At 37.9% G+C, this 17,356-nt stretch overlaps 1 protein-coding gene across 1 annotated transcript in view; it reads left to right on the forward strand.

The window, feature by feature from the left end:
• Positions 1–8,069: 8,069 nt before the first annotated feature.
• Positions 8,070–17,356, forward strand: part of DENND1A (DENN domain containing 1A) — a 457,019-nt gene continuing 447,732 nt past the window's right edge. The window contains exons 1-2 of the mRNA XM_023532960.1: positions 8,070–8,084; positions 9,256–9,409. Coding sequence (XP_023388728.1) covers positions 8,070–8,084; positions 9,256–9,409 — 169 coding nt within the window. The remainder of the gene's footprint in view (positions 8,085–9,255; positions 9,410–17,356) is intronic.

A 17,356-nucleotide genomic window follows, 5' to 3' on the forward strand; every position in this document is an offset into this window, starting at 1 on the left:
TGATTAGCTGGATTTCATTAAATTTCGAAACTTCTGCTCTGCCAAAGACAGATTGGGAGAAAATATTTGCAAAAGACACATCTGATAAAGGACTGTTATCCAAAATAAAGAACTCTTAAAACTCAACAATAAGAAAAATTGGCCAAAGACCTTAACAGACACCTCACCAAAGTGGATACTTTATTTTCTAGATTGCTTTTAGTAACAGTATTCGAAAGCTTAGGAGTTTTGAGTCTTTGAAATCAAAGCCTGTCATTGATAAGGTGAAGTCATCTTACTTTTTATAATAAATAATACCCTTTATGTTGCTTTAGGACCTTTTAGTTTATAAAGAAAGCACTTTCTCATTTTTCCGTCATTTGATCCCTGAACCAACAATTGAGATGAGCAGGGCAGGTGTTATCTCTTGATGCGTGGGAGGAAGCTGATGCGTGAAGGGTTAAATGGCTTATTCTAATCCCATAGCGAGGTAAGGGATCTACCTGAGATTTGAACCCAGGCCTTCTGATACATAGTCTGGAGTTCTTTTCATAGAAAGTCTTGGTAAAAAACAGGTCAAGGAAATTAGTATTATGGATCATTGTATTTATTTTTTATTTTTAAGCAACAAGAATCTTACAGAAAAGTTGGCGATACAATATAAAGAACTTAAAAAAAAAAATCAAACAATTTTGAGTGAGGTGCTGACCTGATGCCCCATTACCCCTGAATATTTCAGTAGGCTTTTCCTACAAACAAGGGAATTCTTCTGTAGAACCACAATATAACCATCAAACTTGGGAAATTAACATTAATTCATTACTACTCCTAATTCTTAGACCCCATTCAAATTTCAGTAGTCCTAATAGCATCTCTTATTATAGCAAGAGGATCCAGTTCAGATTTACACATTATATTTAGTTGTCATGTCTCTTTAGTTTCAGTCTGGAAGAAGTCTTTAGTCTTTCCTTGATTTTCATGACCTTGACATTTTTGAAGATTACAGGCCAGATATTTTTCAGAAGATCCCTCGATTTGATTCTGTGTGCTATTTCCTCAAAATCAGATTTGGATTAAGCATCTTTGACAGGCATAGCATGGAAGTGACGCTGTGCTTTTCTCACTGCATTCTAGCAGTTTGTCCCATTACTGACGGTTATCATTTTGATGACTCAATTCAGGTTGTTTTGGCCAAACTTCTGTACTGAAAAGTTACTTTCCTCCCCCGTGCAGTTAATACATATTTTGTGGGAAGGTGCTTTGAAACTGTGCTCTATTTCTCATTAGATTTTCAATTTATTCACTTATATATCAATGTGGACTCTTGGTTTCCTGGTTTATTTGAAGGATTAATAATCTTGATACCATTATTGATTTCGATGTTCAAGTTACCCCAGATTTGACCAGTGGGAGCCTTTTCAAGCTGGTCTTTTTGACATATCTCCATCATTCTTTAAGTAATTTTTTGCTTTATAGCACAGTAAGATGTTCCACGCTAATCTTGTACTTTCTCTGCCCCAGCCCTGGAATTGGCTATTTCTCCAAGAAGCCCTGGTTCATTTTATGGGAAAACTGTTTAGAAGCTAGGCTCTGGTCCTGGGTATGCTTGTTGGCTATTGGGGTGTTGCTGCTGTCAGGCCCTGTCAGTAAATAGAGCCAAGAAATAATATGTGCATGTTAAAGTCAGGTTACATTTACATTCTGTTTCTTTATATTTATTGAAGACCTCGAGTTCATAGTAATATCTCCAATTCAAATCTAACTCCAGAGAATTCATTTTGGTTTTCTGCTTACTTCAGCTATGAGAAAGCAGGCCCTCCTTACTGGTCTTGGGCTCCGGTTAGGCAGCCTGCCCCTCCCACTCCCACTCCCACCCCCACCCCCACCCCATGTGCATGGATGCTCTCTTTCAGCTTGCTTTCCTAGGATCACATGCCGACCCTGGTGCTTTGTCGTGCCCCTGCCCTTCCCATTACCCTGTGGGTGCCCTGCTTGCCCAGCTTGGACTTTGACTTCCATTGCGATGGACAAGCCTCCCGCACCTCACATAGTCATCCGCGTCACCCCCCCCAGGGTCCACACCCCAATCTAAGGTGTCCTTGAGGTTGGACATGTCCCTCAGCGGGGCACCCTTTTCACCCCTCTTGTATTTCAACATCCCAGGCCTAGCTGCCCTTGTCACCCCACTTGCGTTCTGGCTCCCCATGCCAGGCTGCTTTCCCTGAGTGGCTGCCTGTCTCACCTGCTCAGATTTGACACCGTGTTGCCAGGCCACCCCTCAGCATGGGGATTCTCCTACCCTGCTCATATTCTGACATCTCTTGTCAGGTCCCCTTCGTAGGGACATTTCCTCACCCTGCTCAGGCTCTGACACCCCACACTGGGCCATCGCCAACATGGACGTCGACCTTGCTCTGCCCATGTCATAGCTTTGGGACTAAATAGTTCAGGAGGAGCAGAAGAAAAGTTAGGGAAGGGAAGGCTCTTAAATAATTTTTAAGGACACAGTGTTTACTGATGATGAAATAGATGTGATCTTTGCAAATGCTGTTAATATGGTTGAAGAGTCTAGATTCTACACTGGACTTTAGCTCAGCATGGTAGAGAGTTTCTTAAAACTGTATGAGGCGCTGCACATTGCTAACGGGTGTGCAGGCTCTGTCTGATCTGAACGCTGCTAAACGTTTTCCAGTTAACTTGCTTTGCACATTGCGGCGTGAGGAGCTTTCCATAGGGATATATGGAAAGGTAAAGCTTTCTAACTTCTCTCACAGCAGTATCTGTGTACCTCTATTAATCCGATCCTGAGAGCATCATTATAAATGAAAAGCGAAGTGTAAAATCTTGAAACGACTTGTTTGTATAATTACACAACTAAGTTAATCATTTTCTAACAAGTCTCAACAATGACTGCATTCTTCTGTGGAGGTGTTAACTTGTTATGGGTTAGAAAGCACCCTTTGATACAGCATTTTCAGCCTGGAAAAACGGCTTTAATTTCAGAGTCCACTGAAACAAATGGAGACTTGTTGGCAATATTAACACTAACTTTTTGCTTGTTTATGTAGCTTAAAGGAATCAATGTTTATTAGGTGATATTTGCTAGCATGTTCTGAAGTATATACAGTTTCTTTTGACTGTGTTGTCAACTTTAAGACAGTTCAATTGCTGTGGATTTTGAAATATTATACCTCAGCCTCATCAGCATATAAGTTCGTAATTAAAGAAACAGTGTGCTGAAGTCAAATCATTAATCTAGTCTGTAGAGAATAGGTTGCTGTTTTGCCTGATGCATACTACTGGTCTGAAGATTTGACTGCTGTGAAATGAGTGAGGGGTCCTAACACTGTTTCAGTTGTAGCTCTAAATAACACTTGAAGGGGATGAGGGCCTAGCATTAAGGCATGGTTACCATATGCCGCAAAGATTCATTTTGTGAAGAGTGTTACATTTTTCTCCTAATCTCATAATATGTTGTAATTGAAGAAAAGTAGATCTAATTGAAAGCTGATGATCCAGCAAGAGTGATCAATAGCATGATGCTCTTAAAAAAATAACCCAAAAAACCATTAAGCTTTCCTGCTGCCTGAATACTGTCAAAGCCTTTGTCTGCCTCATGACTTCAAGCTGAGTGTGCTTAATCATTCTGAGAACTTGGCCCTGAGCTCTGAGCATAGCCCGGTGAATCATTGAGAGTTGTGTTCCGAAGAGCGGCATTGAGTGGAGATGCTCTCTTGGCTTGCTTTCAGGCTTCACTCTCCCAGAAGTAGGAACTGAGCAGACCTCCCTTCTTTCGAAAACATTTTAGCAGTTGGTGTGCCATTTTTCCATGTTTAAGAGCTGAGGCTGTTGTCAGCAGGTATGACTTATTGATACCTTTTGACTCCAAAGGAAAACTTTAATAATTAAGCTTCGTATAATAGTATAATAGATGTAAACTTTAAATATTAATAGTCGTGTGTATTCAGCAAATTACCTCTTGTCAGAAAGAGAGAGAGAAGCAGTTATTGGGAGCTGGAAAACTGCATGTCAGACATTGAAGGAAAACTCATTCATCAAACATGTATTGTGCCAAGTGTGGGACTGAGGTTATAAGACAGTTGATGCCCTCAAGGAGATTCCAGTCTGGTGGGAAGACAGGTATTTTAATCAGAGGCACACTGGTGGTTCTTCACCATGATTGCACATTGGAATAAGTTGGGGAGCTTTGAAAAATACTGATTCCTAGAGAATCTGATTCAGTTGTTCTGGGTGCGGCCTAGGCATCAGGACTTTTGAAAGCTCCCCAGGTAATTGTAATTGCATCAGAGTTGACTGTGGTTAAGAGCCACAGAGTGGGGAAGCACAGGGTGCCCTGGGAGCGTAGAGGAGGGAAACTTAACCCAGTCTGGGCTGTGAGTGCAGGGGATTGTGAAGGCTTCTGGGAGAGGAGGAAACGCCTGAGCTGAGGCTTGATGAATGAATTTGTCAAGTGCAAAAAAGTAGGAAGACTGTTGTTCCTTGCAGAAAGCACTTGAATAATGCAGAACAGTAAAGTGGTTAGTGCTTTTGGACAATCCATGCTGATTCTGCTGCTTCCTTGGTTTGGCTTTGACGGCTTCGGTTTGTCCTCTGAGTTTCAGTGTTCTCATCTCCAAACTGGGGGTCATGATACTTACAGTGTTGTTGAAGATTGACTGAAATAGTGCATGTAAAGTGCTTAGGATGATGCCTGGCACATAGGAGACAGTAAGTAGTGGTGGCAGTATGGTTATGTATTAGAAGGTTGGAGCATGGTTTGTTCAGAGGGTACAAGTAGTTCGGTATGATGGATCTTAGGGTACAAGACCTAAGTGGGTGAAGGGTGATGGTAAAAAAAGGTGATGGGTGGGGTTCCAGATCATGGAGCTGTAAGAATGTAAGGCAATTAATAACAGGATATCATGGCAGAACCAGGACATTTCTATGGTAATATGTTAAGCTATATCATCAAGTGTTCTCGGAAAACTTGGGTCCATATTGGAAAATTGGCTCTGAATATGGTATTCTCAGCATCATTACATGTTCTGAATTAGCAGGGAGTTTTAATAGGACAGAAATAGGATTTTCAGTTCCTTTAGCCAAGTGGTTAAAAATATTGAGCATCTTGAAGAATAATAGAAGAAATTAAGCCGTCTCAAGGTAGTACCAGAGATTCTCTGGGAATCGTTAGAGTCTTAGTTGTTTACAGGCTTAATGAAAATATTAAGTAAGAGTTACTTGGCCATTTGCATTAGAGACACATTTTTGAATTTACTTTTTGATTTGTAGAGAAATAGAAAATGCTTCCATCTGCATTGGGGATGGAAGGGCTTCACTGGCCCTTAAAATAACTTATGTGTATTTGTTGGTATGTTATATAACTTGTCACAACATTAGTCACCACTTCTTCCATAAGGCAACATGTAAACGATCATGGATGAGCATGACTATAACTTATAATTATAGTCTAATTTGTCCTTAGTGTTTTTATCAGCTCTTTGTTTTTCTTTTTTCTTTTTTAAAGAGATTGTTATAATCTTTGGCTTCGTATAATAGAACTCTGGCAGCTATTTGAACTGAGTAAGAAACTTGTGTAGTTTAGCTTTTACTCCTTAGAATGAGGAGGCAGTAACTGTGGATAGCAATAGAGGAGTAAGCGTCATTGCCTCTACAGTGCCTTCTTCTTTGAAGTCTATCTTTTATTGCAAAAGCACTGTTGAAATGATTGATTATTGAGGTATACCCTATGTTTATTTTTGTAGGGTGTTCACTAAATTATTTGGAAGAAGAATTCCATTTAACAAGATCATTGGTTCTTAAAAGTGTGATCACTCGTCCAGCGGCATCAGTATTACTTGGGTACTTGTAAGAAATGCTAATTCTTGGGTCCTACCTCTGAAACTCTGGAGATGGGGTTGGAAATCTGTCTTTTAACATGTTAAAACTTGAGAATCACAGAATTGTATACTCCTATCATTTATTGAAGTATTTTAGTCTATACTTTTATTCCTTCTTAATATTTATTTGATTCTGGGTTTGTGCCAGGCACTGTTCAGATACCCAGAAAACACTAGCGGGTGTGATAGACAAAATCCTTGCTCTTCTAGAGTTTAAATTTAGAGGAAGGATGCTGACAGTAAACAAGATTGTGATAGGTATGATGTGGAAAATTAAAATTAGATGTAGAGAATTGTTGAGGAAGGGCTTTCTGAGGTCAAATAAAATAAAATAAAATAAAATAAAATAAAATAAAACAAAATATCAATACAATGAGCTATAAGCTAGGAATGAATTTGGTGTGTATGAGGAGCAAAAAGGCCAGTGTGGCTGGAATACAGTGGGTAAGAGGAGAGAGGCATGAAATGAAATTGGAGAGATAGGCAGAGACCAGATCACGTGGGACCTTATAAGAGCTTTTTTCCTTCCTTCTTAGGGTTTTGTGTGTGGGGGGGGGGGGGTAAACTACACACAACAAAATTTGCCATCTTAACCATTTAAGTTCATTGGTATTACGTACATTCATATTGTTGTGCAGCCATCATCACAATCCATTTCTGGAACTCAGATTTTGACTTTGAGTGGTATGGGAAGCTTTTGGGAGGATTTTAGGCAGGAGAGTACTGTAGTGATTGAGGTGAGGTGGTGGCGATTTGTCAGGGGTGGTAGGGTTGGGGCTGCTGAGAAGCATGAGATTCTGGATCTATTTTGATGATCAGGTCAACAGAATTTGCTGATTGGTTGACTGTGGTATGTAATTGATTGTGTCATATAAAACAAAGAGGGCCTAAGGATGATTCTCAAGTTTTTTGGTCTGAAAAACTGGTGAATTTCAGGAGATGCAGGTTAGAGGAAGAAAAGCGCCATTTGTTAAATTAGAAATGCTTCATAGATATCCAAGTGGAGATGAGTAGGCAATAGGGTAAGGGTATCTGGAGTTTCCGGGGAAATCAGGTTGGAGACTTGACTTTGGGGCTTGCCAGCATTTGTATGGTAATTAGAGCCTTGAGACTGAATGAGATCATTTAAGTAGTGAGAGTAGACAGGGAGAAATCCAGGACTAAGTTCCAGCATAGGAGAGCTTACTAAAGAAGGAATTAGCAAAGGGCAGTTGATCAGGTAGGAAGAGTACTAATAGAGAGTGATGTCCTGGAAGGAAATTGAAGTATTTCAAGAAGGAAGGCAAATTGATTAACTGTCAAGTGCTGGTGAGAGGCTGAGTGAGACAAGCATTGAGAATTGACCATTTTAGCATATTTTAGCAATGTAGACAATGAGTATAGACAAAGTTAGGGCATTCTTCACCTAGAGAGATAGCAGGTCTGTACGAATCACCTTAACGTAGTGGCACGGGTTAATGTGTTGGAGCTCTGGTGCTTAAAAATTTGGTACGTAACACCTTTGCATGCTCATGTTGGTTATTTCAATTTTTTTAAATGGGGAAAAATAAACTTCAAAATGGAAATTTGTTCAAAAAGGTGTGGAAGCTCTGAAGAACCATTACGGAGTCCTAGGGTCCTGTAGAACACATTTTGAAAGCCATTATCTTAATCCAGAGGAATGGAATTTTGAGGTGAAATTCAGCCAGTTGCAAAATAGACTTAAGAAAGATTTGTTTAGGTTTTAGAGGCAATCTTCCTGGTGCTCTTCGGATGACCTTAGAACATTCCTTTCTTTCATCAAACACTCTTCTTTGAGATTGTTTGCATGAAAGAACAAATACTATATGTTTCCATATAGTATTTTTCACAGTGTTTGGTGGTCAAAGGATGCTGACTTTCTAGGTCTTTTAGTGTGCTCTTGCAGGGAAAAATAAGCACAAAAAATATTCTTTAAGGTTCTTAGACTTCAGTTTACTTTGTTTGATTTCATTTTTTAAGCAAGATACTGCGATTTAGTGTCTAATTTTTAAATTATATTTGAGAAGGTATTTTTAAATATCTTGGAATTTTAGAGCATCTAACTCTTTTCAGCTGTAGATATTTATTTAAAACAAAAGCCCAAGTTTCTCTTTAGTGAAAAAATGATGATTCTTCACAAGAAGAGTAAGTAGATCCCTGATTGACAAAACACACATTCTTCCTTTTACTCCTATGGATGTAGAGGAGGTATTACTGTCTTTTATTGAATTTAAGATGCCATTATTTATAAGATGCACTATTAGTGTATTGTCCAGAAAGACAAAAAATGCTACTGTTTAGAAAAGTAAGATGCAACAGATTGTAAGAAATGTGAAAATGTGGGGGAAAGTTCATCTTAGAATCAATGTAACATAGAATTTAAATGCCATTAGGTGTGAATTCTAGTTCTGACTGCATTTCTAAGTAGCTCTGAGACTACTGACAAGTCACTTAGACACTCTGCCTCAGGTTCTGCCTGTGGTGTGATGTAATGCCTGATGTACCGACCTCATGGGATTATAATGTGGATGAAATAAGTGAGATAATTATTTTGAAAAGTGGAATCTACCGGGTAAATTCAAGGTATTTAATTGAAATTAAACCTTAGATCTGATTAGGCAACTCTAAGTTTCTTTGAGCTTTATTGTCAGGTCTAAAATAGAATTCAGTTATTTGAAAATATAACATTTTCTTCTAAATGGTTTTTTTCAATATGGAAATATCTTTTTATTGTAGTTTTAGAATCAAAGAGAAAAGAGAAAATACAAAGATAATATAACCCCGATGTTCTCATCACTCAGAATTAACTGTTAACATTCTGTTAGTGCTGTGATCTTTTAAAAACTTATGAAATATTTGTGACGTAAAAGGACACAACAGTGAACATTCATATACTTGCCATCGCCGATACAGGTGAAGCCCCCTGTGTGAAAGTGTCTCACATTTAGATTAGGATCCTGACCTCATGATAGCCTAGTGAAACAGGATACTGTTTCTCTCATTTTAGTCTTTAAAACCTGTAAATAAGCAAGTTAACTTCATCATATGAGTATTTTATGCTGGAATATGAGGGAGAAGCCGGCTTTGTGCTAGTGTTGTCTTGCTTTCAGTTTCCTCAAAATTCTACCTATGGCTTTGGAAATCCAGCTGTGTAAACTGGAAATGTGACATGTGTAAAATCGTAATAATGGCTGGCTAGCCTTTCATGTGCCAGACATTGTACCTAGACAGTTTTTTTTTTTTTTTTTTTAAGTTTCACAATAATTTTGTGGTTGGGTGTTTTCATTTTATAGATTAGTAAGGCACGGCTCAGAGAAGTTGAGTAACTTGGCCAAAGTTCCACAGACGTTAGATTGTAGAGCTATTGATTTTAATCAAGGTCGGCCTTATACCACAACCTGCATGTTCTGTAGACATACCGCCTCAATCCTTGTCAGTAATCACAATCATTTTCTTTTGTAGGCAAAACCCAGAGACCACGTTTGAAGTATATGTTGAAGTGGCCTATCCTAGGACAGGTGGCACTCTTTCAGGTATTTGCATGTTCGATTATGATATGATGTGTTTGTTTATTGTATGAAATAGCCGTGCACATAGGAATATTCTAAACTGTTAAGTATGTTTAAATGTCTTTCTCTTTTATTTGTGCCCACATCAACTTAGGGAGTGGAGAATAAGTAGAGTGAACGATTTAAGTCACTGCCATAACAGGCTTGAAGTATGACTTTATTTGTTTTAATAATTAGGTTTTGGTTTGTATCTTTCACAGATGCCTGGAAGTCACCTGTTTAGGAGGAAATATCACCTTGCTAATGAGGAAGGCTTAGAATTTTAGGTTACAAAATAATATAAGGGATATGTCTATGTTATTATATAATACGTTAAGGGATGTAATAAGGAAATCTCTTACTAAACTGGAAGATGTTTGAAATGGATTTAATTTAGTAAATTTTATGTCTACTGGTAAAAGAAGGCTGGAAATTAGTTGAAGGAAACACCTTCTCTGGCTTTAGCTTTTAGACTAAACTACTTTGGACATGTATTCCTGGACGACAGGGTCTTAGATCAGATTAGAGTATCTATCTTGTGCAGGCTGAGTATATATCACTTCTTGACCTAAAATCCTTCTTGGTTAATGAGAAAAGAACCCTTGTGACCCAGTGTTCTTTTTCTTGGTGCCTGAGAGAGTGGTGCTTTTGCCAAAGGCATGTTAGAGAGCAGCTCTTGGTCCACACACACAAACAGTTTGCATATGTTATTTGGTGTTTAGGGAGAGTGAATTTATTTGGATTAGAAACTTGGGGTAATCAGGGTTTCAATGGTAGTTATATCTTTAATTTACTCTACCACTCTTGGGCATATTTTCTCTTTCATTGTTTAGTTAAACTGTAATACTCATGAAAATACCTTCTTTTCCTACATGCTTGATATGTATAGTCAGTCCTTACAGTACAACTCTTAAATGTTGTTGGGTGGCATCTCCATTACACCTGTGAGAAAATAGAATCTGAGAGAGAGAGGTCAGATAACTTACCAAGATCATATAGCTACTGTGTGGAGTAGCCAGGATTTTTGCTTCAGATACTCTTCACTCTGCTGCGTTGCTGGCTTGAGGACCATGACCATGTTGTACACCTGTCTGTGTCATCTACAGGGCTTTGCACAACACCACCAGTGTTTGTTAAAATGAATGAATTTCTCTTGATAGCAAATGGGAGATAATCGTGTGTGCTCCATTTTTTGGATTATCTAATGAAGGCTGTGAAGCATATTACAAATGGATGGTTCTAGAAGTAGGATGTGAAGTTGCCTCTTATGGTGCAAACCACTGGACTGGGAAGGTTACTGAGTCTGCACATGCAGCAGCCTCTGTGTGGGCCGACTTTCCAGAGTAACCATTTGATGATGGCTCTGATTTGGCAGATAAATTAAAGGACAACAATTTTTCTTATTTCTGCAATTGCTAATGTTTTTCCCCACAAAGTTAGATTGAATTTTTAAAAAGATATGAACAAAATTTGAAAAGTCAAATAGGGTGGGAGAAGGAACAAAATGAAGTCTTCATCTTCTTCTGTTAACCCGGTGATCTAATTCCTCTCCCTTCTTGCAGACAACTCCTTTCTTGCTTACCTTTTTACTTTAATTTTAAAAACTTTATTTTGAAAATATCATAACACATAGAAGTTACAAGAATAGTCAAGTGCATGTACCCTTTCCTTAGATTCATCAGTTGTTACTTTTTAGCCACTTTAGCTTTACTCTACATGTATATCCATGTAATTTTTGCTGAATCACTTGAGGATAAGTTACAGACGTTGTGGCCCTTCAGCCTAAATTCTTCAGAATATATCTCCTAAGAATAAGGACATTTTCTTACATAACTCTAGTACAGCTATTGAGATAAGAAATTTAACACTGATGAAATGTCAGCTGCTCAAATTTAAATCTGACCACTTACCCCAGTAGTGTCTTCTATGGCATCTTCCCCTCTGACTCAAGATCCAGTTCAGGATCACACAGTCATTTATTTTCACATCTGTTTAGTTTCTTTTAGTATGGAATAGTTTTGTAGCTTTTCCTTACCTTTTATGACATATTTTTGAAGATTCTAGGGTTTTTTTTTTTTCATAGAAAATCCACAAATTTGGATCTGATTGTATCCTGATGATTAGCTTCAGGTAATGGGTTTTTTGGCAGGAGTATCTAAAACATATTGTGTATCACAACCAGGAGGCACATGATGTCTGTCCCATTACTTGTGGAAAAAGTGCATTAAACTTATATATATACAGCTTACATAATTATAAAGTTGGTACCCATGTTACTGCTATCTAGGTTAAGAAATATAATCTTCTAAGGAAATACTGAGGGATCCTTAGGCCTTGGTCCTGTGCTTTAGAGTAGTGGTCCCCAGCCTTTTTGGCACCAGGGACTGGTGGTGCTCCTATGAGAATTTAATGCCTGATGATGATTTGAGGTGGAGCTGAGGCAGTGATGCTGGTGCTGGGGAGCGGCTGCAGATACAGATGAAGCTTTATTCACTGGCCTGCTGCTCCCGCCCCCTGCTGTGTGGCCCAGTTCCTAACAGGCCACAGACTGGTACCGGTCCTCAGCCCGGGGGTTGGGGACCCCTGCTTTAGGCAGCCCTGCTTTAGTTCTTTTCCATGGGGCAAGGAGTCTGTGGGGCTTATGGAACATGCCCACTTGGAGCCTGAACCTGTCTGTCCTAGACCATGCTTTGAGTACTTAGGATCTCAGACTTTCTTGCTTAGTGGCCCCGAGCTTATTTCCAGAGCGTGTGCGAGTTTCTTCCTGAGGTAATCTTTCTGAGGGTTAGATTGGGCTGCTGGTGTATACACCCCTACGCCCAAGAGATGGCCCAAGGGTGGCTGTTTGTGGGGAGTAGGGTATGGGATGGAGCTTGGACTTGAGTGGAGGTGAAGGCACATTTGTGCGTGAGGTCCTTTGGCAGTACGGGATGGAGAAGGGAGCTGTGGGCAGTGGGCCAGTGGTCAGTTTCCCCTGCACCACCACATTTTCACATGAAACTCTAAGAAACCCTCAGATTCTCAGTATGAATTTAGTCCTCCAGGCAGTTATAAATGCATATTTATCATAATAGGAGGATAGAACAGATTTTATTTAATAGTTTGTAAGCTTATTTCATATCTTTTAAATATTCAGACATATTGGTACGTGGCCTTTATCTGTGCTCTTGCCCAGGCCCTCTTAATGTTAGAGGTGTGTCTGGCCTGTGCCCCAGAGGTCACTCTCTCCCTTTCTCCAGAGGTAACTGCTATTCTGACTCTTAGGATAATCATTTGTGTTTCTTTATAGTTTTAACACACAAGTATACGTCCTTGAGTTTTATAGAAATAGAATTATTCTGTGTGAAGTTTTGCTGCTTTTTTACTCAAGATTATGTTTGTAAGGGTCCTCCATGTTGTTATGCTAGATGTAGTCATTTGTTTTCATTGCGCTGTAATACACTGTAGGATTATATCTCAGTTTATCCATTCTGCTGTTGAAAACCCTTGAAGTTGTTCAGTTTTGGACTATTACAAGCAGTGCTGCTGTGATCTTTTTTGTACATGAATACTAGAGCACATATACATATTTCTATAGGATAGGTACTATGATTACTGGATCTCGTTAAACTTTTTTCAAAATCGATTATGCTCGTCTGCATTCCCTCTAGCAGCATTTGGTAGTCCTTACTTAGCTCTACTACTTCATCAGTCTTTGGTACAATTAGATTTGTTGATTTTTTTTTTTTTTTTTTTCCAATCTGATGGTCCAGTAGTAGTATCTCTTTGTTGTTTTTATTTGCATTTTCCTGATGACTAATGAGATTGAGCACCTTTTCATATACTTATTGGCCTCTTGAATAACTTTTTAAAAAAAGTGTCTGTTCAAGTCTCTTGCTCATTTTTTAAATTGAGTTTTCTATCTTTTCTTTATTGATTTAGGAGAAATTATATATTATGCATATTAATTATCTGCTTGTATATGTTGCAAATACCTTCTCTTGTTTGTCTTTCACTCTTTGGTACCTTTGGTCAAAACTTACTGATTTTAATGTAGTACAACTTTTCAATATTTTCCTACCCTACAGATATGAAGATATTTTCCTATATTTTCTAATGAGAAATTTATAGTTTTGCCTTTCATGTTTAGTCTTTAATCTACCAGGAACTTTAGTTTTCTATTAGATGATTAATATCCAGAAAAGTTAAACTCTATATTTGATTCCTTATCCATGATTTTTAAAAATTGAGAAACTAAATAAAGCCAGATTACTAAGATATACTACTACTCTACTTAAAAAATATTTCTATAAAATGAACACATACTTCTAAATCATACCTAAAAAAATTACCTCACAATAAAAAAATGACACATGCGAGAAAGGCCAGTAAGAAATATTACTAGACTTTAAAGACGGTTCCTTTTTTCATCAGTAACTTTCAATGTCTGTACTACCGAAGACGTATATCGTAAACTCTCATGTGTTCTGTGTTCTGAAGAGCATTCCATGATATCCGTGAAACAGATATGTCATCTGTCAGTTCTACTTAGACATTGCATCAAGACCTCTGACACTGAATGGAATACCGTCCACACATTGTGCAAACTGAACTCATGGTGCTGGTTACTTTCTTTGGGAATTTGTAAGATTTCCCTAGTTGCTATTACTGGTGAATAAACTGCCACTAAATATTTGATTTCAGATACCTTTTGTCTGCCTCTGAAACCTCCTTGTTCAGTTTTAATAAAACTTGTCATATTTGCCTTTTTCTGCTATTATTTAATGCATTATTTTTGCCATTGTAATGATCGCAAAGAATCTGCCTTAAAATTAGTCTTTGCTCCTTGGATCTGCATCTCTGATCTCTGCCAAAGTATCTGAGCAAATTTAGGTATAAACCTTTCGCTATACAGTACTAGTGTCTGGGCATAATCTTCTCTTTGAAGTTCGTTTGCATCCCCCAGAGGGATTAATTCCCTGCTGTGAGAAGGTGGGTTAGAAAGCACTGAGACTACTTTACGGGTCTTTAATTGGGGGATTTAGTATACATTTTGTTCTATAAACTTCTGTGGGAGTTTCATTCTTACAATTTTTCTTATATTGTGGTATGTTATGTTCTCACTGTAAATAAAAAAATTCTACAAATTTTCTCAAGTTATTTGAGTACATATTGGCAGGTTATCCTGGTGTGTTTTTTTCTATTTTTAAATTTTTAGTAGTTCGTTTTCTGATTAGTTTTTGAGTATGTATAAAATTTAAAATTTTTGAAAATTTACTAAGAAAAAATCATAACTCAGTAATAACTACTGTTAATGTTTTGGTCTGTTTATTTCCTTGTGGTCTTTTGTGTATGTGTGTAAATAAAATATATAAACTTCTCCTGAACTCCTAAATGTGTGTGTTTTTCTTGTTCCCTCCCCAAATTAATCAGTTTTTCCTAAAATTATTAATATAGCTTTGTAAAAATCATTTCACTTGCTATGAATTTTACATCATATTTACAAGCTATATTTACTAATAATTAGATCTTTAGATTGTTTCCACTTACAACAGTTCTCCTGTTGTAATTAATGCCAGCGAACATCTTTGTGTATAACGATTGCTATTTAGGTACGTGACTTTAATGCTTTAAAAAGAACTTGCATCATTTTGAGTAGATCTTTGATCTACTCCGTTAATTTTTTTATGTTTTATTTTTTTGCCACACCCCATTTTGTGTATCCTAATTTGTATATTTGTTCAAGAACCCACCTTTGCATAGTGATCCCAGAAAACCGATACAGTCATCCCGGGCTGTGGAAGCTCCCAGAGCTGTGTTTAGTCTGTCTGACTGAAGGTCTCAGAAGAGGGTGCTCTTGCAAGAGGGACGGGCTTGCCCGGTCCCATGATCAGCTGGTACTGGCTGTGCTGAAACTCTGGAATGCATTTCAAACACAAGTGTCTCATTACAGCTGGCATCTCTGAGCCTGCTGCGGGCACTGTTCTTGGCCAGGCGCTTAGCACTGGGAGAGTGGCAGCATCAGGTTCTCAAGGCTCTTTGGCAGGCTAGCTTCCTCCTGTGTCAGCTCCCCTCCCAGCATTTTTAATGCATTAGTCCAATGGCCACCTTTTAAAAAGAAATGGGTAGTCAAGTTGAGAGACTGTCGTGAGAATTCTGTGAAAGGAATGCTCTAGACATGGTGCTTTGATTAGCTGAGATTTTCAACTTAGTGTTTAACAGTAATCTTAAAAAAAAAAAAAGAAGGTAAAAAGAAACAAACAAAAAAACCCACCCCCAAATCCCAGATCCTCTGCTTTAAAATCGCTCTTAAATATCTGTTCACATTTCTGTATTAGCACTATCATGAAGAAAACTGAGTCTTGGCCAGCTTAAGGTGTTGAGAGCCGGAGTTGTTAGTCTGAACTTTAGCTTTCCCTTCATAGGACTCTGATTCTAGTTTTGCCTGAATCTGTGAGTGCAGAAGGTGCTCAACGTTATTAGGTCCTTTAAAAAGATAAACAGTTTATCCTGTGTCTCTAGAAGTGGAGTGGAGGGGGGAAAAAAACCCTTTTAAGAGTCGGTTTACTTTATATTAAAATGTTCTTAGAAGTATTAACTAATAATTTTATGATTTTTCAGTAAGAATATAATAAATCACAGCAAGCTTTGGAAGAACGATAATAAAATGGCCAACTTTTATTGAGTTTTTATTATGTCCCACTCACTTGTCTTAAAATGACTTTGTTAAATCTTGAACAGCCCTCTAAGATGGGTCTTATTTTTGAGGAAACAGCCTCAGAGAGGTTAATTTACTTGCCTCTTTGGTTGGACAGCCACCAAGTAGTAGAATCAGGATATTAACTTCATTTCTGTGGCATCTTCCCCCAAACAACTGGCTAATATAACTTGCACATGCAATAGTTAGAAAAAGCAGATAATGTTAATGTGGAGGAGGAGAAATCAGCTTTGTATAGGAAACCAAGGGAGAGGCAGTTTTCATTCATGAACTCTAAGAGTTTCTTACATATTTTTTTAAATTTTGGATGAGTTAGCATGATTACTTGAGCTTTATTTTTCTTCTCTTGAATTTTTTTAGTGAAAATGAATCCATATTATGGAGTATTAAGTGTGGGCCCTGATTCGTAGTTGGGACACATTACCAGTCGCTCAGAAGACGTGGATTACTTAAAAACCTTTGCAATTTTTTCCTGACTCTTAAGTACTTAGTCATGCTACTTAGAAAATATCTCATTTGGAATAGACTTATGGAACCTCCTCTCACTGTACTTTATAAGCTGATTTCAAAAAGTCGGGCAACTTTTAGAATTGTGATGCGCCTTGGTTTTTTTCTGAGGATTGTTATAATGATTATTTCTTTAAACTAGAGGTGAGCCGAGTGTGAGCTCATTGTAATAAAGCTTTTGCCCATCACCTAATGAAGTAGGAATATTATCTCAATTATATAGGTAAGAAAAATAGCGTTCTTTGAGGACAGAGGTGATATCTTTCTTGTACCTGGATGTTCCAACAGCCAGAATAGTAGGCCCTCCATAAATATTGAACGATGAAAGCTTGGAGAATGGAAGCAACTTGTGCAAAGGACAGAGTTGGAGTTTGAACTCTAGCCTGACTGTATTCTTTAAACAAACTTAGGAAAATTGTGATACAAATTATATATATGCGTGTATGTGTACACTTTAAAGAATAAGTGAAAGTGCATGTACCTGCCGTTCAACATCAGAAATTGATCTTTGAAGCGCCCCCTCAAGTTGCCTTTCTCTACTGAGATCACATTTTGAGTTTTACCGTAATTGTATATTCCAGCTTGAAGCTCATGCTTTTGGTACACTGTGCTGATGCTCTAAATTGGTTATATAGAATGACTTCGAATTGCTTCTTAAAAAGTAACGGAAAGTGAGCCATAGATTTTATTATTTAATGTTTAGTTATTTGAAGCTGATTCCAGATTTC

Source organism: Pteropus vampyrus, unplaced genomic scaffold (genome assembly GCF_000151845.1).
Source record: "Pteropus vampyrus isolate Shadow unplaced genomic scaffold, Pvam_2.0 Scaffold95, whole genome shotgun sequence".
NCBI classification, from domain to species: Eukaryota; Metazoa; Chordata; class Mammalia; order Chiroptera; family Pteropodidae; genus Pteropus; species Pteropus vampyrus.